We start from the raw sequence: 25,435 nt of genomic DNA, 5'->3' as shown, positions 1-25,435 counted from the left end.
GCTGTATAAATGGATGCTGTGTAAAAATACAAAAAAAAAGTATAAATAAAAAATTGTAAGAGACTCCGGGTCAGAGTGTCTGCTAAATGGCAGTAATGTAATGTAATGTGTGCCACAGTTTCCATTTATAACGAGTAGTTTAGTCTGTTTCATCTGTTGTATTAATAGAGTTTACTGACCTAAGCACCACCTCTGACTTAAAATAGGCCTCTAATCCTGGCCTGCTTTGAAATATTTCTAGCGAAAGTATATTCCTTTGATCTGTCTGGCAGACAGCAGATACTGTTGGCTGGATATAGATGAGGGAGGAAATCTGGGTTGGAGTCCCATGGATGGAGCGTGATGGGGAGAGGGTTCCAGTCACAGTGTGTTATATATAGTTTCATGCTCATCAAAAACCAATAAATGTTCACATTTGGTGTGTTTTCTGTTATCCAAGAGATCAAGGCGTTAATGAGTTATGACATATAGCCTTACTTTAGTTTAGCCTCTTGCAACTATGGAAACTATTTTGTGAAATAAATGCTGTGAAAAGGAGTAATCATTTTCTTTTTTAAGTGAGGATGTGTGATTTTCATTGTAACTTCAGAGGTAGTGTCATAGATCGTAGAAAAAAAGGACAGAAGGAAGTGATGATGATGTCACCCATTCATGTCCTATGACTCATGTCCACTGGTGCATGAAGCCAAAACCGCAGTGTACAACAGATCTGGCACGCATTACAGTAGGTAACCATGACCTACTCTAGGTCTGTGGTATCCAGTGATAGTGTTAATAGAAATCTCTCTTGTGTAGTCAAATGATAAATAATTACATCAACAGGTCACAGGGTCTTGGGGTGTTTCTGACAACTGTCATTGCTAAAATGCAATACTTTTATTTGGAATAGTTACTGCGATTTTGCAAAACCATTATTTGAATTTGTGCACAGAACAAATGTGCACCATTTGCTTATATCCCCGTATTCATTTGAACTTGTGGATGAATGTAGGAAATTTTTTGTGTTATGTGCCTGAATCCACGATGTATTGACAAAGTAAAGATGCATAACTGATCTGTTTTGCGTATCATAATGAAGCATAAATGTGTTTATCTTTCAGCGTAGTGTAATACACTGAAGACTTTAGCTCTTAAGAGTGGCCTTATAGTTTGAAATTATTTAATTTATTTTACTGAATTGAGCGCTGCTTTTAGGGAGTTCAACTGTCTTTTAGCTGGCTACGTTCACATACTTCACAAGAATTACACAGCTGTGGTGTAAAGAGAAACGTAGTGTTGGAGTGTTTCTATCACTGATGATAGATTGGTTGAAAATCACATATTTTAAAATACGTTGTGAAGGCAGCCTTTGTCTCGCTTGTATCATGCCTGATATGTTGAGTCAGCGCTGACAGTGCAGGCACGCAGTTGTAAAGTGAAGCTAGTTAGGAAGGAGACAAGTGTTCCCTACGTTGTAGTCTATGAGTTTGTAAGGTTTAGCCTGTCTTCTGAATGGAAAACCTAAAAACTCAGGCCATCAGAACAGAAGACACAGAGCACTTTGGGAATAGATAGATTGATGAGACACACAGATGTTAGAGATATCCTTCAGATTGTAACGTCAGTGATGATCCTCACTGTGCTTTAATGGATGCTTTAGGCTGAGGGTAGTTTGTTGTCACTCATCCTCAATCAGTGAAGGTCAGCTATTTATAGCATCTGGCCTCTATCAGTAGTGGCCCTAATCCCTGCCTGCTGTTTCAAGTGTTCAGAGGATACCGTTTGACCCACAGCCTATTAAAGGTCTAGTGGCTTTGGTTGTCAGGAGACATAGCCTATAAATAGGACTACTTTAATATGGTCTAATTTTTTGTGTAACAGTTTTTGAGCAGACCTGCATCTCAGGGATGACTGAATGATTAAAGCTTGGCGCTTCGTGATGTCCTGTTGTCTGTCATTATAGGCTTGATTAGTCCATGATTATTCTCTGCTTCCATATTAGGGAAACAGTTTTATGTTTCCCTAATATGGTAGAAGAAATTAAACTTCATGTCTTAAGGGCTTTATCATCTACGCACTCTGGCTCAGGTGGGAAAACGGTAGTATGTAAATGGAGATTGTATAGACCAGGGGTATAACAGCAAAATATTGACAGTTTGGCCACTGAAGAGTGACTACAACAGAGCAATCCTGCCTTGTGTGAATACTCTTAGTCTGTTCGGTAAAAAGGAGGTTGCAGAAAATAAGATGATGATTACTTTATTTCCAAATGATCAGTAAACCTGTATTCTTATTGTCTGTTGCATTTTTTCCTGGCATGTCAGTCTGTGTCATTTATTGGCTTCTTGTCTGTTTATGGAGCAGTGCCCTTTACTTCATGCAATGCTACTGTGGATCTCATGATGAGACGCCCTGATCCGCTCCAATCACAATTATGTTCCACCTCCTGCACTATTTTTGAGGATAAGGGGCTGTGGTCTAGAGTGCAAACTCACCCCGTGCAATGGTTATCTGAATGGTTATAGGCCAAGGTGATGTTATGGGTTTTTAAAGTTATGTAACTGCTTAAAGCCTCTTCACCACATGATCATAAGCAGAGCAGCACATATAACACACTGTTTTGCAGTGCTCTGCTAAAGAGGCTGTGGTCAGCACTGACACTGGGGGGGCAGCTCTTGCTAAGAGAGGTCAGGGTGTCCTCCACTGATCCAAACATCTCAGAAAGAACATTTTCACTTTGGCAGCGATTACTCCACTTACTGGAAATTCCCGTCATAGAGGAAACTGCTGGATGGGATGAAAGTTCAGTGTAAACACCAGCTGCTTAATTTCTGTGTACTTTAAAAAAATGTAAACTGTTAGTTATCCAGTGTAGGGGTCTTCGGTGATGGCTATGAGCAGTTAACTCTTGATCAGGCTGACAGGACAGTAAAGGGGAGGGCTCCAATGGACTGTCCTGTTTTATAATTATAATTATAATTCCTGATACTCTGTAGCACTGTAGTGGTGTGATTTCTAGCTAAACCTTGCATAAGCTTTAAATGGAAAAATACTTTTGCTCCACAATCATCCAAACTTCATTGAGATTCTACAGTTTTACAGAATTTTCTATTTATCCTGTAGCCAATTATTGCTTGGGAGATGATCAGCGGGGGTACTCAAACTGATTTATAACATATGACCATGTCAAAGTAAACCATATTGAATTGAATAAAACAGACTTCTTATCTGTCTCTTATCTGCAACAATCTCTTTTCTTTACCTGTTTTTCATTTAATATTTGGCTTCACAGAATAGGCCCCGCAGTTCCAGAGATTGAACACTGTATGCCATATGTACCAGGGCTGCTGGAATGCGTATGATCTGGATCTTTGAAACGGTCTCTCTCTCTCTCCTCTTGCGCTCCCAGGGAACGGTGGCCAGCAGTCATGGCTGAAGCACCGGGAGGAGAGGAAGATGAAGGTGAGCGAGGCTGCTGGCAGGGAGATGAGAAGGGAGGCAGTCCAAACGCAGCCAACGCCAGAGATGCCGCCGAAATGCTCCCCCTTCGAAAGGGTCATCTTTGAAATAACCCACAACGAGACGGTGGCCAACGAGGTCGCGCTGGGGCGGCGGGTTGCCTTCTACGAGCTCCGCGGAGAAATAGGCCGAGGCAACTTCTCCACTGTCCGGCTGGGGGTTCACACCCTGACCAAAGGTGAGGATAATAAAAAAGAACAGGTTAAACACCCTGGTTAACTAAAAAACTATATACCAGTTGATTTCTGCAGTTGTTCCTGAAGTCCCTAAACTTTTTATTTTTCTGAATCTGCCACATAAAACCATTCTCTCCGGCCACACACTGGCTATGACAACACAATAAGAGTGTAGGATTATAACCAGGTGAATCATGATGCCAGGAGACAAGGGGCAATCTCTTCAAATGCAGTCCTGCTCAGTATCCACAGATTTCCCAGAGGCCCTTCTGTGAGTTCAGTGATGTGCTCCTCTCTTTAATTTGTTTAGAGGACAGGCAGATGTGTCCCCAGGAAAACAACAAGCTTGGAGAGGAGGGGGTTCATTTTAGTTCCACTTAAAGTTGGGTTTAGAAAAGTATTTTGCAGGACTTTGAAAACCTCAAATAAACCGGTCCTGTACTGGTCCCTTTTCCTCCTTTGCTCCCATTCCTTTCATTTGCTACCTCCTTCCTTTTCAGTTTGATTTTCAATCTAATTTGATGACTAAACATCTGTTTCTCTCTCTCTCTCTCTCTCTCTCTCTCTCTCTCTCTCTCTCTCTCTCTCTCTCTCTCTCTCTCTCTCTCTCTCTCTCTCTCTCTCTCCCCCCCCTGTTGTTTAGAGAGGGTCGCAGTCAAGATTCTTGATAAAGTGCGTCTGGATAAGAAAACGCAGTCCCTCTTTGCCTCGGAGATCTCCTGCATGGAGCAGCTATCCCACCCTAATATTGTGCGCCTGTATGAGGTGCTGGAAACAGTAAAGCATCTGTATCTGGTAATGGAGTATGGCAGCGGAGGAGATCTCTTCTATCGCGTCACCACTAGAGGGTGCCTGTCTGACCTGGAGAGCAAGCTCATTTTTGGCCAGATCGTGTCTGCTGTGAAGTACATGGTGAGCTCTCAGCATTAGCCAGATGTTTGTCTCACGCACATCTGATTACCAGACACAACCAAGCGGAGGAGGCTGCGTTAGTCAACAATAAACAAAGTGTGCAGTGTTTTAAGGTATTTTTATAATACTGCAGACCGCCTGGTAAAGGATACAATCATTTCATATTTAAAATCATGCTGAAACTATGCATCAGATTTTTATGATGCATTGAATTATCCTTTTCTAAACTAAACTAATTCTAGTGTTTTACTCCTGTTACTCTTTGCAAGTCACTCTTGCACCTTGTGAGAAAATAAGTATCACATTAGGGGGCATTTCAGGTAGGATTAGGAGTTCCTGGAGATCTACCACCCTGTAGGTTTTCACTCCTACCCCAACAAAGCTCACATCATTTAACAGCTAGAGATATCATTGAGCTGCTAATTAGTAGAATCAGTTGGGCCAAATTGGGGTTGAAACAAAAACCTACTGGGACGGTAGATCTCCAGGAGCAGGGTTGGGCAGCCCTGATTTAGACAAAAAAAAAACAACTAAAGAAGTACTACATAATGTGTGCATGGATGCTGTTTGAAATTACGATTTGTCTTCTTTGCTTTGTCCCTCCAGCATGACAACAACATAGTGCACAGAGACCTGAAGGCAGAGAACATCTTTTACACCACGAGCTACTGCATTAAAGTGGGAGACTTTGGCTTCAGCACCGTGAGCTCCCCTGACGAGGTTCTCGCCACCTTCTGTGGCTCTCCGCCGTATGCGGCGCCCGAGCTCTTTAAGAACAAAGGCTACGTCGGCCGCTACGTGGACGTCTGGGCCCTGGGGGTCCTGCTGTACTTCATGGTGACGGCTTGCATGCCCTTCCGCGCGGACAACATGACGAAGCTGAAGCGCTGCATCTCGCACGGGGCCTACTGCCTGCCCGCCCACCTGCCCGAGCCCTGCCGGCAGGTCATCAGGAGCATGCTGAGGCCCGTGCCCCAGGACCGGCCCTCCGTGACCCAGGTCATGGCCAGCCCGTGGCTTAGAGGGGTGGAGTACCCCGAGCCTTACCCCGCCTTAAGCCCGACTCCCGCCCACCTGGCCGGGCCCTCGCGGGCGCTCCGCGAGGACGAGCGGGAGGTGAAAGCAGCGCTGGCGCTGGCGGGCATCACCGACGCCCACCTGCGGAACAACCCCTGCGCGGACTCCCGGAGCCCCATCACGGGGATCTACCGGATCATCGCGCACCGCGCCCAGAAGAGGAGCTCCGCGGAGGCCGTGGGCTACTCTACCGTGTACCCTGACGACTTCCAACACCGCAGGCTCTTGACCCGAGCCAGCGCGGCTATTAAGAAGCACAACCCGTCTGCCGTGTGCGCCATCCTGTAGGGGGCGCTACAGCGGACAGGGCACAGTGACCACCTGCAACAAGAAGCTTTTTTAAAATTCTTCATATGCTACATTTTCTCTACGCAACAACTGTTTGGATCGGTGAATAGGACCTTGAAAATGCTAGGTGTGCGGCGGTAACTGTCCAAAAGGAATGGCAGGTTAAAGTGAATGCAGCTTGTTGTACAGTGTGGTCAATAATGGAAATATACAATGGTGGAAAAGTGTATGTGGAGTGAGATGGCCATATGCGAATGGCACTTGGAAAGTTATATTATCTCCCCGAACCATTGCACTTTTCCCCTTATATACCGAAAAGCAAAGGAAAACACCAAGTCATCAAATAAAGACACAATCATAAAACTGCACAGCAATGATCCTGCTAGTGCTACCTCTGTAAGCATACCACACTGGGTTAACCTTTATAGCTGAGACACTAACTTGTTCCCCACGACATTGGCTTTCCAACAATACCAAACATGATTACACTGTATTATGGAGAACCCAAGGTTTACATAATGCTCATCCTGTGGGATGTTACGCAACTGAGCACTGTCTCTTTCCCATGCGTGCTGACTCCCTGTCAGCACAGGAAATAGTTTTTTTTTTCTTTGGGGGTCTCATAAAGGGCACACTTCAGAAAACCGCCCTGCATTGCCCACCAGTTGGAGGGGTGAAAAAGGGGAAACCCATTATTTCTCAGCAACAATCAACTATGGACATGGGACACTATGGCGCCCTTTACTGTAGTACTTTATAAATGGTCGTACATCTCTAGGAATTCTGACAGGTCTTTCCTCCCTCAACGATGAGCCTGTTAATTAAATCTGTGCGCATACTCTATTGCTGTATCATGCCCACTTGTGCTAATGCATAGTCTACAGGAACGCCTGTAAAAATCTGTATGACTTATAATTTCTGATTTAAATGCACATTTAAACTAATACCTTGTATGCTTACATCGTTGCCAACATCTGTGGATCAGTAAATAATTGTACCGATTTCAGACACAAATCTTGAATATAAGAAACAACCTTATACATTCTTGGGTACTGTGTACCGTAAATAATAATTTGCCATTATAAATGTTGCCCCCTTTAATTCAAGCAAGAAACTTGATTTCAACAAATGGGATTTAATTTTGAGATTACCCTCTTTAATTGGCATCTGTTGCACAGGTTAGCTGTTCTGATAATAGGCTTATACTCATGAGAGGCTGACGCAAGAATCACATCTTAACTTCTGTCTGTTCCACTTAGAAAGCAGAAAATAAATCTGTGAACAATTTATAAAACTGCAGTAATGGTTTACAAATGTAGTGAATGCTATACATATGTAGCATTGTGTTTGTTTTTGTTCTTTTAAGAAGTCCAGTGGGCCTATTTTATCTCCATACTTTATATAGCCAATATATTTTATGCTGCTGTACTTATTGTTAATCAAGAATATTTATTGAAAATGAAATGCTTTTTATGAAACAATATGTACATTTAAGTACAATATAAAATTTGGAATTTGGATCACTCTGCTGTTTGAAATGTATGTGTGTGTGTGTGTGTGTAGGGGGGGATAAAGGAATATTTGGTGAAGTAAATATTGATAGATACTGAATCAGTTCAGAGTGGATTTAAATATTATTTGACATTTTCATGTATTGTATAGAAATTGAAATGCAGAATTGAATCAAATCTGCTTCCAACGGGGGACATTAAACACCCTCTGCTCATTGATCCTCTTATGGTGAGAGGTCTCATAATAGTGCCATGGCTACAATGGAGTTGCGTGTTTGATTTATTGGTTGTTTCACCACACAAACAGCAAATTATATATGATATGTTTTCCTGGCTATTCTTTTAGTATAATTGATTCTAAATGGGAAGATTCAATACCTTAAAAGTTTGTGTAAAATATGCTTATTACAGTGGTTTTGTAAGAAATCTGTGTAACACAGGTTAGATTAATGTATTGTTTTTAAATGTACATTTTCTTTTAATGTACAGTGTCAGTTTTACAATAAAATGGCTCATTAGTAAAAATCTGCTCATGCTGTTATATAAACATAGGTAATTTATTTCACTTGACAGTACATGAATTTACTGGCTATGGTACCGGGAGCCCATAGCCTTCATTATTTATGGCAGCTTCTTTGATCCAAGTCATCTTTTATCCTTCATTTTAACACTCTGCCAGTTTATGCACGTAACTATTACATATTTTCGATTTGCCTGGCAGTCCGTTTTTACAGATTTTGCAATCTTGTCTCAAGATCCCACCTTTCTTACCTGTCCAGACAGGCGTGCAGAAATGTGACGGGGTTTGAAATGTTTTGCGCTACCTGCAGCCAAGAGAGCAGTCCCGACACGAAATAAACTCCTTGAGCGTGTGACTTTTTTGTGTGTATTTTAACCACTGTGCTTGTGCATGAGATGCACATATTCCGGAAAAAATAGTGGTAGCGGTTATACGTGCGTAGATATATGAAATCCGCTTGAGAGATATCCAAGAGATGTGCCAATTGTCTGCCGTATGACTGCCGTATTTGTACAAATTCGCTGCTCTCAGTCAAAAAAATTTAGGACTGTTATTAACGTTTATCCGTCTTTGTCAGTTAACTAGCTAGTAATGCTCTCAGATAATATATGGTGATAATATATGGAACAATTGCTAGCTCTTGTCCATTTAAGGCAATCACCCAATGAGTCCATCACTTGGTAATACCCAATAGGGCTTATTCAATACACAGAACATTCAGTTAAGTTCAGAGGGTTCCGTCTGTTGGACAGGAAGTTATATCTGAATGGTCTTTTATATTCTTTAATGCTTCTCAGGTTTCTTGGTATTGCGAGGGGAGATATTTTGGTTCCACAAGGGTGGTAGTGTAATGTCATGTAAACATAAGCAACAGCCCATATTGTAGAAGCTGCATACCTGCGATGTTTTGCTACCGGATGTTCAGTTCAGTCCCGTTCCTTTTATAAATCATTCAAGTAGTATTTTTGTGCTCTTGAACAAGCGTACATGATGCAATTAGAACAGCCACAAACAAAGACAACTCAGTTCTGTTAAGCTGTCAGCTCAATTCTGAGGAAGTTATACTAAGTACTTTCAATGGATAATGTGCTCTCTGTGCTAGCACTTTCAATGGATAATGTGCTCTCTGTGCTGAATGACTGACAGTCGGTGTTTAGAGGTGGCTCTCCTCATCCCTTCCACTCCGTTGTTGACAAGCAGTAAAACCAAGCATTAAATGGCCATTGTACCATTGTGTCGTAAGTATGACGGGCATGAGACCAGGGGCATTTGGAATTTGCCTCGGGACAAAGCCAATACAAATACTTTACAGGTGGGATTAACTCTGAAGTGAAATGCTCAGATTGGGCTCCAAACAACTAGGTTTTGAGGGGCCTTCTGAAGCTACACCCAGAAATACAGTGTGTGCTATTTGTGACCTAGGTATCCACTTTGGGAAAAACCCAAGGCCCAAGGTATCCATTGTAGGGACCATGGTAGTTGGCTGCAGTTGACCCAGTTGAAGCCTCAAAACATAACTGTTCTGGTCTGGCCTTTATTTACAAACCTACTGGGCAGAAATGTTAAAATCGTCAGAGATAACTGTGGAACCAGTTGAACCTAATGCTTTGATAGTATTCAAACAATGTGATGGCCAGCAACTGCTGGTATTTCTTGAACCGCATGCTCAAAAAAGAAGACAAACAAGACTTTATGGCATTAAAGACTTGTATTTCAAATTAGGATGTGAATGATGGGGTTTGCTGTCGCTTCATCAGGTTTGCTCTTTGTGCTTTGATGGTATTCTGAGGTAGTATTCCACTGGCACGGCAACTCTCCAGTTCAGATGCTGACATCATAGCCTTTGTCACTATTGGCCAGATGCTTAATACTGATCAAATGGGAATCTGCGACCCCTTTCTTTCACACCCTGTAATAGTTAATCATGTCAAAATGAAAAAAATATGATAGACATTGAAATGTTCCTCCAAGAAATTTAACAAAATCTGGAACCCTTTCTTTGCATATGCCAAAACCTCAGCTTCCCAGTCGTCCGTGAATGAGTGATTGGGTAATCTCCATTTCACCCTCATTTTAATGATGTCAGGTGACAAGCTATATTATAGATAATACCAACAGTTTCAGTACTCATTTTTTCATGTGTCATTTTTGTATTTAAGAATGTGTCTGCTTTTGTGTAACATTTTTTTATTTAGTTTTTGTTATGTTTTCTCATGTCTCTCATGCATTTATTTATTTATTTATTCATTCATTTATATTTTTTTCTTTTACTAATCCTAATGCCTTTGTACTATATACGAATAAATAAATAAACAAATCTACAAAAAAAAAAAAAACATTTTGAACTATTCAACATTGTTTAGAAAATGACAGATAGTCTGATAAGAAATGTACTGAATCTATTAAGCCGATGAAATGCAGTATCTTTCCCTTTTGCCCTGAGAGCAAGCTACTACATGAGTCATAATGTTATTATTCCCATTATATGAGATTAGTGTTCAGCACTATTCTGCACTAGAACAGAGAGAGGCTCCTAATTCAACATGCCTCTTTATGAAAAATGTGCCCTGTAAATAGCAGACACCTGTACATACCGTACATGTGTCATTGTACAAATTTTGCTGTCACATTGTGAAAATAAATGTAATTTAATTTAACAACACCCCATTGAGATTGAAATCTCTTTTACAAGGAGGAACTAAATAATCAGTAGGATTCTAAGGAAATATGGGGCACTTTTTATGAACTGAGAAATTGCAAAAGCAGGCCTAATAATCTATGACATTGCAAATATATATTTACATTCTTAGATGGAAGAAAACTCAACTTGTTGATGACCTGTTGTTGTAACATGTTGTTACTGGTCTGACAATGAGTTCAAGTGATGATGGATTGTTTAATGTCTCTTAAACACAGGCTCTGTTCAACTGTAGCGTATTTAGTCTTTGGTTTGACCAGTGAATTCAAGCAGGCATTATCGCATGCCCTAGTTTTACATTAATTATAGACTGCCAAATGCATATGGATAGATTTACAGTTAAGTATAATCAGTGCTAAAGGTCCATTCTCAGATATCTCAAAATTTGTCCTTAACTTCCAACTGCAAGTAAGGGTTCATATTTGTCTTAAAAAACATGGTTTGGAAAGTTCAGTTTTGTGATTTTTGTATTCATGCTGAAGAAGATGAAAATCAATACTTGGATTTATTTGCAAGTAAAAGTTGATTGAATCCATAGCAGACAACTTCTTGTGATGATCAGCCTTACTTTATCTGAAACCATTCATCAGTATAGCATGTGGGTCCTAACATGATGCTTATCATGGAGAAAATTGAGAACATTTTTCCTGGAAAAATAAAGGTTTTCTTGGAATAAAATAATCATTCAGCAGTTATGTGAGGGAGGGGGGAGTGTCGAAGGACCACACGCAACTGTACAGGGACTCGAAAAGCTTATCCCTGAGGTGATAAGCCACTGAGGCCAGAGGAAACGATGAAGGGAAAGAATAAAACAGACAAGAGTGAAAACTCAAACTCCCTGTCAAGCCTCAAAAAATGGCCAAACAGAAAACAAGCCTGTAAAAACAAGGGTGAGATACAGAGAGACAAAAACACTGAGCACCGCTCAGGAACGAAAAATAGTTGGGATAGAAACCAGGGAAACCCAACGTAACTGAGTCGCAGCTCAGACCCAAAACAAAAAGGAAAACTTGGGGTCGAACAACAAGATACCCAAGAACGGTCTGCCGGTACGAAGCCCAGAAACACAGACCGAAATACAAACCTTCTAACGGGGAAATATTTCTTGAGAAGCGAGAGAACGGGAAGTTTATTAAACAGGCTCTGAAATACCTTATCGGCTCAATAAGAACATAAGTTGACACTGAAGCAAGGACTGAAAGTCAGACAGCATCTTACATAGCCTTGCCTGACGCAGGTGGCCGAAATCACAGCATAGGGAGGAATAATTGGAAACAGGTGCATCCAACGAGGTAATAATCAGGCTGAGAGGCCAAAAAACGGAACTGCACCCCAAACCCATGTCAAGTTGTTCATTGCATTTGTGGGTATTGTTTTGCTACAATCATAGTAGCAAAACAGGTGAAATATTTCAGCTAAGAAGCTCTTTGATGTCCCTGTGGAAATTATATATGGCGCGATATTTGGAAAAAGTTTATAGAAGTAAATTCAGATTTTTTTTCTCAAGTAATCATTTTCATGTGTGTCTTTAGAGCTATATGACAGTTCCTCAAAGAACTTGAATGTAGGAATGTGAAGTCATATCTTGAGGTGCTCCTGAATGTATACTGTTTCAGTTTGATAATGGTTTGTATTTTCAGCTCCAGTCACTGAAAGCAGTTTCATGCAGTAAAACAGTTGGGCTGTATTGGATGTATCATCGATGTTTTCAATGCCATTTGATGTTTTTCTGAATGTGTTGAAAGCTGTTGTTTCCCAGAAGTCCATGCAGGGACAATGAAGAAATTGGCAGCGTCCTTGTTTGAGTGTTTATGTAACATAACCAGGTTTATTTAAGCTCAATGAGACTCCTGAGACAGTTTGTGGTTTTGCAATCTGCTGGGGCATGTTGAGTAAAATTTCAAGATAACTTTGTAAGTATGAAGAAGATCTGATGTAGGCTATTCATGAAAAGGTCACATCTGTTTTGAAATTAATAACTTTAATTGTCTTAACTTTAATTAATTACTTTAATTCTTATTGTGAAGCTTTATCTTATTAATTCCACCTGTTAAATGGTTTGCTCTTCACTTTGAGTTAAAAATTTTAGCTTGTAGAAAATTTTTGACTTTAAGAATTAGCCTAAATGTTTTCTGTTTCCAGAAAACATTTAGGCTAATTTGTGGGGGGGGGGCGGGGGGCAATATTATAAAATAAGGCCAAAGAACACCACCACCCTCCCCCCGCCCCAACAATATAGCATGATGATGAAAAAAATAATTTCATATAATAAAGAAGGGGAATTCATGTTGTGATTGGGATATAGACCTACTGATCATACTTTCCCCACTTCTTCATTTCATTTGTTCCGTTTTCAGTGCTTTTCATGAATTTTCGGAAGTTGTACATGGTAACTGTTAACCTTAAAGTGTCCCATTCCACACAAGAAGGCCCAGGCCGGAATTCGAACCATGACCTTCTTGCTGGGAGGTGACAGTGCTATCCACATTTCCCACTGGTGTGCATGAAATCTATTAATTAATTTTATAAATTAAAGTAAAAAAACACCCGTGCTTTCTTCTAGCTGCTGTGATTTTAAACAACTTTGTTGTAACTAACACCCAGCCTCACTGATGAGTAATCCATAGTATTTTTTCCTTATTATTCACCAAAAATGATCATTTCACTGCTGTTCTGTAAAAAAAAATCTTCCTGGGGGTCATCCCCCCAGATCCCCTACAGGGTTGCAGTTCTCGGGATCTAGGTTTTGCATTTCAACCCCCCTCCCCCAGAAATAGTCAAATTAAAGTTATGCCCTTGATTACAAAACAGAAACAATTGCTATTAATGAGAGAATGGTTTGTGTTGCTTTTTCAGTTGTTGCAAAAGGTGGCAGAGAAAAAACTCCCTCAACTCTACAAGTTTAGACAACCTCAACTAAAAGCAACAAAAGCAAGCCTATAATCTTTTAATTCAGACCACATGTTTGGAGAGGCTGAAAAACTATCCTTTACATTTATACCTCTTAGAAATATACTGGAGAAACCAAATATTCCCACTGGTCAAAAAGCAGTAAGGTATTGCCCAAAATAACTACCATAGACAACACTGTTGAAGGTGGGACTTAAGGTACAAGGCTATATTTGATGCCAGGTGTGCATGATACTGACTGGAATGCAGAAGAGAGGTGAATATCTTTATATTTTAATTAATGCCACATGGTAATTAAGTTATTTTAGTCTCTCTCATGCATACATTAGCAGCCTGCTTTTGCATGCGATACTGTTGTGAATGAGAGCTATGAAAGTTTGTGAATTTGTTAAAATTAATTCTGTTGATTTTCAGATCCAAATTTATGTGCTGTATTTATGACAATGTACAGTCTCCCTTCCTACCTGGGCCAATCTGTGTCTTAATTAAAGTTTTGCACCTGATTTATCAGGCTCAAAGACAAATTGCCTGTGAAAGCACAGCAGGAGGAAAAGGGAGAAAATAAAGGGGACACACGCAGGGCTGAATCCATTTTTAGAGCCGTTCCCCAAGGTCCATTGATAGTTCTCAGCAGGAGAGCTGGCCATCTAACAGAAAGTTTGACAATGCTTAAGCCAGCTGATATTTTTGTTTTTTTTGTTTTTTTTGTGGTCATGAAGAAAAAAAATAAACAAAACAATAGTTGTTCACATATTTATGGAATCACATTTAACACAAAAACAGCTTGAAATTCCTGTGCTGGCCGAAACATTTCTACAACAGTGTAGCTAAGGAGCTTGCTAAGTAGTTGCGTAGCTAGCTGTAAACTGAATGTGCATAACATTTAATGCTTGTTATCTAGTTATAGGAGTATCTTGGTGTTTTTCTCCAGCATACTAATGTTTTGTTATATTTACATTTTAGGACATTACCCCATTTTTGCTATCTGCTCTCTAAACATATCTTCCCCCTGGGCAGGATAGTACATGTGTATAGGATTTGATGTTGCCTATGGAGTCAAAGAGTAGAGACTTAAGCCCTTTTGAGACTTAAGCACTGGGCTTTTAGCCTTAGCATGAACAAGTTTTGTCATGTTATGGCCTGGCTTGCAGGCAGAAAGATGGCAACTGAATCACTGACCTACATTTTGCACTACCAAGAATGCACTAATAATGATTTCACTACACTAATGATGCAGGAAGGGTGTATCTTTGAGACATGTCTGTAGTTCCAGTGACCTACTTGTCAACGAACGCTATTTCTCACATGTAAAAAATGATGCCAGCGATTTTAAAAGGAAACCTCCACTGGAGAGAAAACAAACTCAAGATGCAGAGAATGGGAAATTAAGAACATCTCTCATCTGGTTCCTGTTGCAAAAATGGCTTACTTTCTGTCATTCACTGTTGCCTTAATGCATTATGGGATTATGGGCTCTCTAGCTCCAAAGTCAATCTTTTTGAATGGTTTATTGACTTTTATTGGTAATCAACTGACTGGTTTTCATCGTTTTTAATTTGAATTAATCATTTGCATGCAGCTGTATGCTTTGTTTTTACATCGGTTCAGTGACCGTTAAAACCACACCCCCGAATACAGAGAACAGTCAACAGCCACTTTAAAAAAGAGACAAAATGTTATGACATAGTACATTGCTCGATTGTGTTTATAAGCAAAGGCCTCTGCTTTTTTACATTGAAATAACGCAACAGTAAGAATGTTGAAACAGAAACCAGATTAGAAGTATTCTTAATTAATTTCTTTCTATGTATTTTTAGTTAATTCATTTTCACAGAGGACATTCTGGTTAACCTGAGGAGGGAAAAAAAACATATTTTTGAGGTGGTGGATTTCTCTTTTAAGTGAAGGAAGGATGGAAATGTGGAGGCTTTGAGAAAGGGAGAAATGAAATTGTTGAAATTTTGATTGAATATGTAGGATATATATATATATAGTATTTTCTTTCGTTCTTTCTTTAAACTGTCAAATTTGTTTTATTTCACACTTTTTTTATCTTAGTTTTAGTTTGCAATAATAACTTTGTGTAATGGGTACTGAATGCGACATAAAATGCTATTATTTTATAGTCCATTTTTCACTCAGTTTTTAAACTAAAATAGGCTAAAACTAAAATAAAATTCTCAAATTTAAGGAAAAAAACTATGACTCTCTATTGTCTATTCTGTTTTTAACTGTTGAACAGATCACAAACACTCCTCTGGATAATAGGCATAGACGTTTCAAAGACTACCATGAAGAAAAACCTATGCCAGCATAACCTCAGATGGTTCACCGCAAGATGCAAACTAATGATAAGCCTCAAGAAGAGAACAGGCAAGTTAGAGTTTGCTAATAATAATTTTAAAAAAGAAAAAAGTACTCTTAATCATACAATATGTATTTCATCTGACACGCACAATCTTTTTCATTTGGATTAGAAAGGTGTTTTGAAAACACTATCCTCTGTGCCATTCAGCTATGCATGGTCTGGTTCATATGCATTCAAGCATATCTTGAAGGAGAAAAGAAAACAGGAACTTCATTTAGCTGTCAAAATTACATGGGGATTATCTTAAATCGTGAACCTTTCTTCATGTTGCTGCCTGATTCTACTGCAAATTCCTTCTTCACTAACCCATAGTGCCAATACGACTCATTGGACAAATCTAAGCGTGTGTCTGTTTTCTATATAATCACATTAAAAGGGTGACCTGCAAAAAATTCCCTCTTTTTTTTCTTCTCCGAATTTGAATCTTCTCCATATTTTACTTCAGTATTCCAGGGTGGAATGAACAGTTTGGTTATAGATCATGAATTCTGTGTATAAAATGGAAACGCCAGATGCCTACAAAATATCTCAAAAGTCTCCTTACTGCATGTTTTATTTATGGCACATTAGCGATATACTCAACAATAGACAGGGTGGCTGTGTATTATCCCAGTTTGGATGTAACTGAAATTCTGTATCCACATCTGGAGTCTGGAACTTGTTAAAGTCACATGGAAAACAAAGTTTGGTTCTGTGAAACTGAATATGTTCTGCATCCCAGCAAGACGTATCCTTCTCTCACATACCCAACACATCATGCATTATTTAGCAATGTTATAGTTGGAGCAGACCAGTCAGACAGGTCTCAGTTTGATCCTCTTGTGCTACACTTACAGGCTCAGGAAAATGACTGAAGTTGAAACATAATCTTCCCAAACATGTTCAAGCGCTCTCTGACACATGTCACCCAGGAACTGAAAATGGTTACGAAAAATGAATATTTTCTTTTCCTGTAGTACTCTTGTTACAAAACCACAAATAAAACAGTATGTGCATGAACATGTGCAAGGGTGTGATCAGATGTAAGCTGTTCTTTCTCTTCAGACGTGTGTCATCACCACTAAGAATACTGTGCCTTGAAGATCGTTATTATTCGCACGCTGAGACATAAAGCATATCTTTGGCGTTACATATACCATTGTGTTATGTGAAGTAATGTTCAGATGAAACAAATACAGCTTTCATTTGTCATGCTTTTATTGAATGAAGAGTGAAAGGGAATGGGTTCACATTTACATTTAGATTTTAATCCATGAAAATATGACAATAATGAACATTGCTTGAAGCTGAATGTTTTTTATTCTCAGTAAACTGGTGGATACACAGTAAAACATTTGTAAAATCTCATAATGTGATGAACAATCCTATCAGAAAAAGCACAAAGACTAAACTTCAACCAGAATCATTGCAGAACTGTAAAGTAGTGGCTCAATAGTTGCAGGCACATTTAAATGGCATTCACATTCAGACTTAATCTGTAAGAAAATAAAAACAATAGGGTTGAAAATATCATTTGTTTTTTGCTCTCAGTATGTTCACAATAACACCAACAGCACTGTCCCAAAAGCAAACCAAATTTTTTTTTTGAATACTAAAAAAATAAACACTGAAAGCTAAAAAAGTCACATTCTCTATCATATAACAAAATATTCACACTACTTGAATTCAGAACAATGAATATCATTTATATCGAGTCAAATGTATTTTATGCCCGATCTTGAAGCATATAATAACACTATGGTCCCAACCAATACAAACTCACAGTTATTATAATTGCAGAAATAGTCATTACTTGTATGAATCATAATGAAAGTATTTAACCATCAAATGTTTTGTACATTATGCATAGCAAAGATATGACCACTTATACTGCCCTGGCACACAAGATTCTAACAAGGATGCTCTTTATATGCTGACATCCTGTAATTACTGTGCATTCATTTCTACTTTGTTGCTTTGGAAGAGCTGAATTTGGCGAATTGTATAATATGCCTATATACATAATAAGTGAATTACTGCACATTCAATAACATTTCTCTTATCTCAGACATCGGTGTACCCACAGTTGGTACTATTTAGCTTACAGTAACTCACATTTCATATACTGTAACTGGGTTATGTTTACTTCCAAAAGAATAATTCATCCTTTTCTCACCCATTTTTAAGTGTGTGTTTGTGTGTGTGTGTGTGCGTGTATGTGTGTGTGTGTGTGTGTGTGTGTGTGTGTGTTTTTGTGTGTGTTTGATCATCCCATGGGTTTACAATGGAAGCATGCTAATTATGCACAGAACGATTTATGTCTCACAGAAGAGCTCCACACACCAGGAATTAATGAGCAGAAAGGTTTTCCAGTAAGGCTTTCCAGCCTATCTTTGGTCGACCGTTTCTCTGTAATTAAGCCTGTAGAGAAAGACAATTGAGAAATTACATTTGAGATACGTTTAGGTAATGTTTGTGACAGCACAGTCTTAATGAATTTACTTATAAATTATCTAGAAGAAATAAACAAGCACCTTTCTTTCATCAATGTTCTTCTTCAGTTTCTGTACCCACTTACGGTTGGGGTTAGCGCAGAAGGTCCTCCCCCCCTTCATTGTGAACCTGTAGAACATGTTTGGTCAGAGAAGACTTTTTAGCACATTTGGCGACCTAATCGGCAATGCATCTGTGTACTGTGTGTGAAAATGTGTAATATGTCTATTCAGTCTAGGTTCCCTGAACATGGGCCTGTCATACAGATAAAGCATGATCACTCAATCCGTTAATAACAGGCAGTAGGGCTCTATTTTATGGATACATGTTACAAATTTGAAATAGTAGAGCAGATCAAAAAAAGGTGTGAATACATTTTAATGGTGTAATGGCTATGGTGCTAAGCACAAATATGACTAGGAGGACATCTGTAATAAGCTGAATGAGTGGCAACAAATAGGACACTTGCCACATTTATATACGTGGCTGCATCATGTAAGCTCATTTTCAACCATTGGGCATCTTTGGTGTTTTTGGGTGCATTGCTCTGACATTTAAATTATACCCTAATATACTTTTTTTTTCATAAACCATCTGACCTGTTCACATTTCTGAAAATAGCATTCCACATATTTATTTAAATAATGCAACACACCACAGCCAATGCAGTAAATGAAGCATGCTGTTATTCATCACTAACACCTTTAATAATAACAATTTAGATTAATGAGGATGATTGTTATTCTTACAGTAACATCAAAGTTTAGGCATTTAGCAGTCACTCACATTCCTTGCATTCATTGCACATCCAATCCAATTACTGAACTCAACTGAAAGTTTATTTTATGTATTTATGTATTATGTGAAGTATAATTCATGAATAGGCCATCTCAAAAAGCAATGGACTTGTGAGATATTTAGATTTCAATTATTTAGAATTGATTTGAATGATGTATAATGCTCATTTGTCCAGAACAGAATTGTTACACTTTATAGAAAACATAAACAGAATCAAATAGGGCACACACACATAATAGCATGATTAGCAATCAAACAACTTTTGTGTCTTTAGAAAATGAATTTCCCTTATTGAAAGATCAGCCATTCAATCATGTCAATGCAGACCGGTAATCATGATACCCATCATGGTATATAGCAGTATACAGTCAGTATCACACTCTGGAGAGGCTTTCCCAGTTCATTTAAAACCCCAACAAAATGTCTTTTGAATGTAATATGCAAGCAGTGGTAAACATATAATACAGAAACTGGGTATAACAAGTAGAGCAGTTTGGAAAGTCTTGAGAAGAAAGAATCCACTGGTGGACTCAGAAATAAACACCATACAACAAGAAACAAGAAACAAGAAAGACAACTGCAGACAGACAAATCCTAAGGGCTGTGAAACAAGGCCCTAAAACAAAGGTCAGTGACATCACCGGCAGTCTCCAGAGGGCAGGGGTGAAATATCATAAGTCACTATACACAGAAGACTTTGAGAGCAGAATTATAGAGGCTACACTGCAAGATGCAAACCTCTCATTAGCAGCAAGAATTGAAAAGCCAGATAAAAATTTGTCAAAAAAATGCAGGGATTAGCTTTATTGTTTTTATTTACTTTTATGTTAATCCATTAACTTTCGCACAGCTGAAAATGGGGAACTTAACACAAAAACAGCTGTTTCTGTAAAATGGCTAAACATATAGACATGTAAATATCATGAAATAAAAACTGATTGTCTGTACTTTTTTCTCATATTCATATTTTTTTTAATCTCAAATCCAATTTCCGTAAGTATATAGCAAAAATTCCACTCTACTTTCCCATACTTTTGGAGGGCACTGCATCATCATCAAGTACTTATTTTTCTATGATGGTTTTATATACGATATTGTTACAATAATAGTATTGTGTTTCCTTATGTTGGATTGTACAAACCATTTAAAGATTTGCATCTTGCATTTGTGACAGTCTGCACCTCCAAACAATTAAGTGCATTTCATGCACCCACTAAAAATAAGGATGAAAGCAATATGATGCTCTCAATTAGAATATGATAACTCTGGGATTGTATACATATTTGTCTATTACTTGGGCATATACTTAAATTCAGATTTTTATTCATGCAACCAGTTCAGAAATCACCTGAATTAATTCATCGTATTCGTAATATGAAAATTTTGCACTTGCATTAAATGTGAGTTGAAGACAAATCCAGTGGAAGGTTTTGAGTGTGCTTTTAATTTGACCTCTGTTTCACATCTATGTTATAGTGGACTTTGTGCCGGCTGTGATGTATTGTACATTGTACAATGTCATTTTAGCCTTGTAAATTGTGCTGGTTGTAAGGGTCTGTCAAAGTAATGAGAAAATAAATTCATAAATAATAATATATAAATGCACTCAATGCGTTTCCAGTGCATCACCTGTGTTGTAATGTATGTGATTCCAGTGCATCACCTGTGTTGTAATGTGTATGATGGGAAACTGTTCCTTTTCACTCACACAATGGCAGGTAGGTTGCATCCTCCATCAGTTTCCTGCACCCGGTAGTGTACCACCCTCTTTATTGTAGACTGTCTCGCTCGATCAACACGCTTCAGACAGCAGTTCTCATAAGTTCCTAACATACAGCGGGAGAGCTACATTAATTACACAAGCTATAAAACTGTAACAGTGGCTTCAAATAATGTCTACCATGATCTAAGTGCAGATTAGATTACCATAATAATGCAGATCCAGTGGAATACAATATATTACAATGCAATACAATACAATACAATGCAATACAATACAATATAATACAATACATGTTCTGGATGTTACGGGGTTTAGAAGATCAGAAACACACTTTTAGTGAGATCTTGAAGTCAAGTCATTGAACCTGAATTTGTTGTTTACATCAGATCTAAACACTGGGCACTGTGGTTCCAGTGCCTGCTCAGAGGGAGGGGTGGTTTTGAATGCATTACAGACTGAACAACATGGGCTGAGCCAGGTCACTTAGCAGGGAATTATAGCGATCAAGATGTAAATAAAATAAAATGAAATAAAATTTGTTTCATTTTTTAAAAAACATAAACAAGGGTGGAGAATGACCTTTGGTCCGAACATCAGCCAGAACCTTGGTAAGGATTTGTGGTGGGGTGGGCGTGGTTTGAGCGTCGGCTGCAGAGAGAGAGAGAGTGAGAGGAGCGGCTCTCGGATCCGTCGTCACAACTGTCAGGTGGAGGTAATCAGCGCCGATAATTATCAATTGTTTAATTGCGCTGATTGCCTCTGATTGTTTTCAACAGTGAGCCTGGGGTTTTTAAAAGCAGAGACCGGGAGTCTTCGGAAGCGAACGCCGGAGAGAAGGACGAAGTGTTAAAAGAAACAAAAGACAAACCCTGTGTTACGTTGTTTCCAAGAAAAAGCCGTGGGCTTTAATAAAGAGCACGGAAGTGCTAAAAACTAAAACGGTTGTCTCACGTGAGTGTGTTGGAAGGCAGGAGGGGTGGCACTCACTGCCACAGTGGTGGCCCGTACGGGGGGCTCTAGTTTGAGACAACCAACATTTCACAGAGGAAACAACCATGGAGCACAGCCCGGAGCAGGGTGAAACTGCACAACCGGTGGTAGCGCTGGCAAGGATGCTGGAGGGGATGGCAGCGATGCAGGAAAGGCAGGCTGCGTTACACGCTGAACAACTGGAGGCTCTGCGTGCACAGACCTCCCTCCAGACTCAGGCTCTGCTGCAGCTGGCTGCTGCGGGAGAAACCAGCTCCCGAGAGCGACAGACCGGGTCCCCCGTAGCTCTCCATCTACCTAAGATGACCCCGGATGATGACGCAGAGGCATTCCTCGATGGGTTTGAGGTGGCAGCGAGAGCGTGTCGATGGCCGGAGGAGGAGTGGGTCGTCCGCCTCCTGCCCCTCTTAACAGGGGAAGCCCAACAGGCGGCACACAGCCTACCCCCCACAGCGCGGTCCGTGTACGCGAACCTGAGGAAGGCGGTCCTGGACCGCCTGGGGTACAGCCCAGAAGAACACCGGAGACGGTTCCGGGGGACGGCCCTGGCAGGAGAGGACCGGCCGCTCGCGTACGCCCAGAGACTGCCGGACATGGCACGTCGGTGGCTGCGACCGGAACTCTGACATATCTATTTTGAAATCCACAAGGAGCTATGTTATATTTATACTACTTTTGAAAGGGTTTCATGAAAAGTAAGTGTGCCACAGAATAATAAGATCTCACAGTATACATATCCTGTGACAAATTTTTTTAATGACTGGTAATACTGTTCATGGCTGCCATACCTTACAGGCATTTCACCCCAGGAGTAGGTGCCTACCTTGTGCCAGGCTGAGGTACAAACAGGCCAGAAGCAGGAGCAAGAACAAGACACCGAACCTCATGACTCTGGCAGCTGGTTTGGGATCAACTGCAAACAAAAACGTACAGTGCAGAATGTTGTATCATTTGAATATTTCTTCTGTGGACCATATCTTGTCATCAAATGGAATTATTCCCCCCTTATTTATTTCTATCTATTTTCTCTAAGACTGTGTGACAGTGACCCTGAGAGGAAAATCTTGTGAAGCCTCTTTTTGGGAATACAGCAGCTGTAGACGGCTGAACATGAAGTAGATGTGTCTCTGCCTATCGTAAATTGCAACGCTGAGTTAGCAAACGTTGCACAATCTAAATAGTACAATGCACGCTTCTCTCCGCACATGCAAAGTGCATTTCTCAGCCCACAAAATAATTTTAAAAACTGTATTTTAATTTTCTTATAAACATTAAACTTACAAATAATGGAGGATAGACATTCTGCTTTTATACATTATATCGTATCTATGCTATATGAGGAATTAAGAGGATTATAATATTGCAATAAAAACAAATGTGATTACACACATGCATGTGAACACATATGCAAATACAAATAAACACAAATTGAACAATCTTCTGAAAACAACTCAATTCAAGTAACAGTATGTGTACCAAAAGGCATTAACACTTACAAAATACTGTAGAAAAAATGACTCAAGTTGCTCTTGGGTGCTTGCAGCAATTTCCTTGGTCTCCTCTGTCTTAACAATACTCCAAACTCTTATATAATGTCCATGCGACATTCCTATTCTTCCAGTAGTCTTGTAACTTGAACTCTCCACACCCACGTGGGTGAGCAAGCGCACACACACACACACACACACACACTCACACATACATACACACACACGCACACGCACACACACACATACACACACACACACACTTACACACATACATACATACATACACACACTCACACAAATGGAAAGAGAAAAAAGAAAGAAAGAAAGAAAGAAAGAAAGAAAGAAAGAAAGAAAGAAGAAAGAAATAAAGAAAGAAAGAACGTTAGCCAAAGTATTGGGCTCTGTTTCGTGTCTGAAGTTGTATCTGTTCACAATCAGTCAGAACTTAAGTTACACAGAGGTTAGTACTTACGTAATGTTTGTAATGATGGACACTCTGGCTATTGCAAGCCATGAAAAGTGCTCTTGAGTCTGCATAGGTATGAGGTATACCCCACTAACCTTTTGTCAATGTAGTTATTGAAATTGTTTTAATCCACACATATTTTCCCTATATTGGCTGAAAAAGATAGCACAATCCATTCTAATTATATTTTAACCAAATAAAACGGAAAGTGTACTCCCCTTGTATGTAAGACCTTTTATTTTGCTGTAATGCCATTCTGATTTATGTTGTGTGAAAGGCAGCTGTTCTTGTTACCCATTTCTTTTACGTTCAGTTTCTAACACATTAAAATCTGTAGTGAATGCATGTTACACCCTTTAACAGCTTTACTCTAGGCTGACTAAAGGTAGCTCGTCACCTTATCAGGTCTCAGAAATGCTTTGCTGTTGAATGTCTCCTACCTCCTTACAGGGTAGTAGTTAAAGTATGGAATTACAGCAATTACGAAAGCAACCGCTTTCATTTGAATAATTATTTTTCTATAGATAACGAATCCCACACAATTTCAGATGGCTCAATGCCATTGATTATGAATATTCCTAATAATGAAACTACAATGCTGAGGTAAGAACCTTCTGAACTTTTACTCTAACTATAGCCGCGTTTCCACCGCAGGAACTTTACCCCGGAACTAGGAACCTTTTGAGGAACTCAGTGCGTTTCCACCGCAGGAACTAGGGTCTAAATTTAGTTCCGGGGGCTTTATTTTACCCCCAAAAAGTTCCTGCTCAGGGGGTAGTACTTTCCAAAAGTACCGGAACCTTTGGGGTGGGGCGCAAGCGCTGAAAATTTCTGATTGGTTGACTACTTGCAGTGTTATTTGTTTTATTTCAACCGCCATGTTTAAAAATATGCAGCCGCAAACCGATTTATTTTCATAATAACTTCAAATCGAACTTGTATGTTATGCGGCGCAGTAGCCTACTTTTGGTTATAGCCTGCCAACGTCTTGGAATTATAACGTGTGCTCTTCTGTTCTTTTCTTGCTTTAGTATTCGTTTTATAAAATGCTAAGCATTCGTGCTGGGACAGCATATTACGTACCAAAACATTCAAACGGATTAATTCGGTTGCTGAATATTTTCTTCCGGATTTTCTTTGTTAGCCCGTTGTAATTGACTCAAAACGTTTGATACAGTTATGTGAGGTATGCGGTAGTTCTGCGTAATTCACATTGGTGATACAGTAAAAGCAAACTGGAAATCACCTTCCGCACTTTTTGTCAGGGTAAAATAACAGGTTAATTATAGTAATCGTCCCTTTAGCTTTTTCAGACTGTCGTAATTTTACTCTGCCATTCTTCAATTCCACAAAAAGACCAGGAAGACTATGGACTAATTTATGGTGCATGGTTCGCATCTGGAGGGCACACTTCGCTGCTCGGCTAGCAGTAACTTCGAAGGAAAGCAAACAGTGGCTGTACCACAACTAATTTAAATTTTCACGCAAGTCCGAGTTTTCGTTCTATTCTTGTCATTTTACGATTAGCCTATATGGAA

At 39.5% G+C, this 25,435-nt stretch overlaps 2 protein-coding genes across 2 annotated transcripts; one reads left to right on the top strand and one right to left on the bottom strand.

The window, feature by feature from the left end:
• The first annotated feature begins 3,056 nt into the window (after positions 1–3,056).
• On the top strand, positions 3,057–6,444 carry LOC118226336 (serine/threonine-protein kinase NIM1). The gene is made up of 3 exons (XM_035415881.1): positions 3,057–3,676; positions 4,318–4,586; positions 5,193–6,444. Exons 1-3 carry the CDS (start codon positions 3,436–3,438, stop codon positions 5,949–5,951), a joined length of 1,269 nt encoding a protein of 422 aa, XP_035271772.1. The 5' UTR covers positions 3,057–3,435; the 3' UTR covers positions 5,952–6,444.
• A 10,689-nt stretch (positions 6,445–17,133) lies between these two features.
• ccl25b (chemokine (C-C motif) ligand 25b) lies at positions 17,134–23,586 on the bottom strand. Its single transcript, XM_035415859.1, has 5 exons — positions 23,438–23,586; positions 22,765–22,854; positions 20,937–21,054; positions 18,472–18,559; positions 17,134–18,358 (listed from the first exon to the last, which is right to left on the bottom strand). The coding sequence occupies exons 2-5, from the start codon at positions 22,826–22,828 to the stop codon at positions 18,353–18,355; spliced, it is 276 nt and encodes a 91-aa protein (XP_035271750.1). The 5' UTR covers positions 22,829–22,854; positions 23,438–23,586; the 3' UTR covers positions 17,134–18,352.
• Between the last annotated feature and the right edge of the window lie 1,849 nt (positions 23,587–25,435).

Source organism: Anguilla anguilla, chromosome 4 (assembly GCF_013347855.1).
Source record: "Anguilla anguilla isolate fAngAng1 chromosome 4, fAngAng1.pri, whole genome shotgun sequence".
Classification (NCBI taxonomy): domain Eukaryota; kingdom Metazoa; phylum Chordata; class Actinopteri; order Anguilliformes; family Anguillidae; genus Anguilla; species Anguilla anguilla.
The sequence above is the reverse complement of the archived record's forward strand: the minus strand, read 5'-3'. Positions and strand labels throughout refer to the sequence as shown.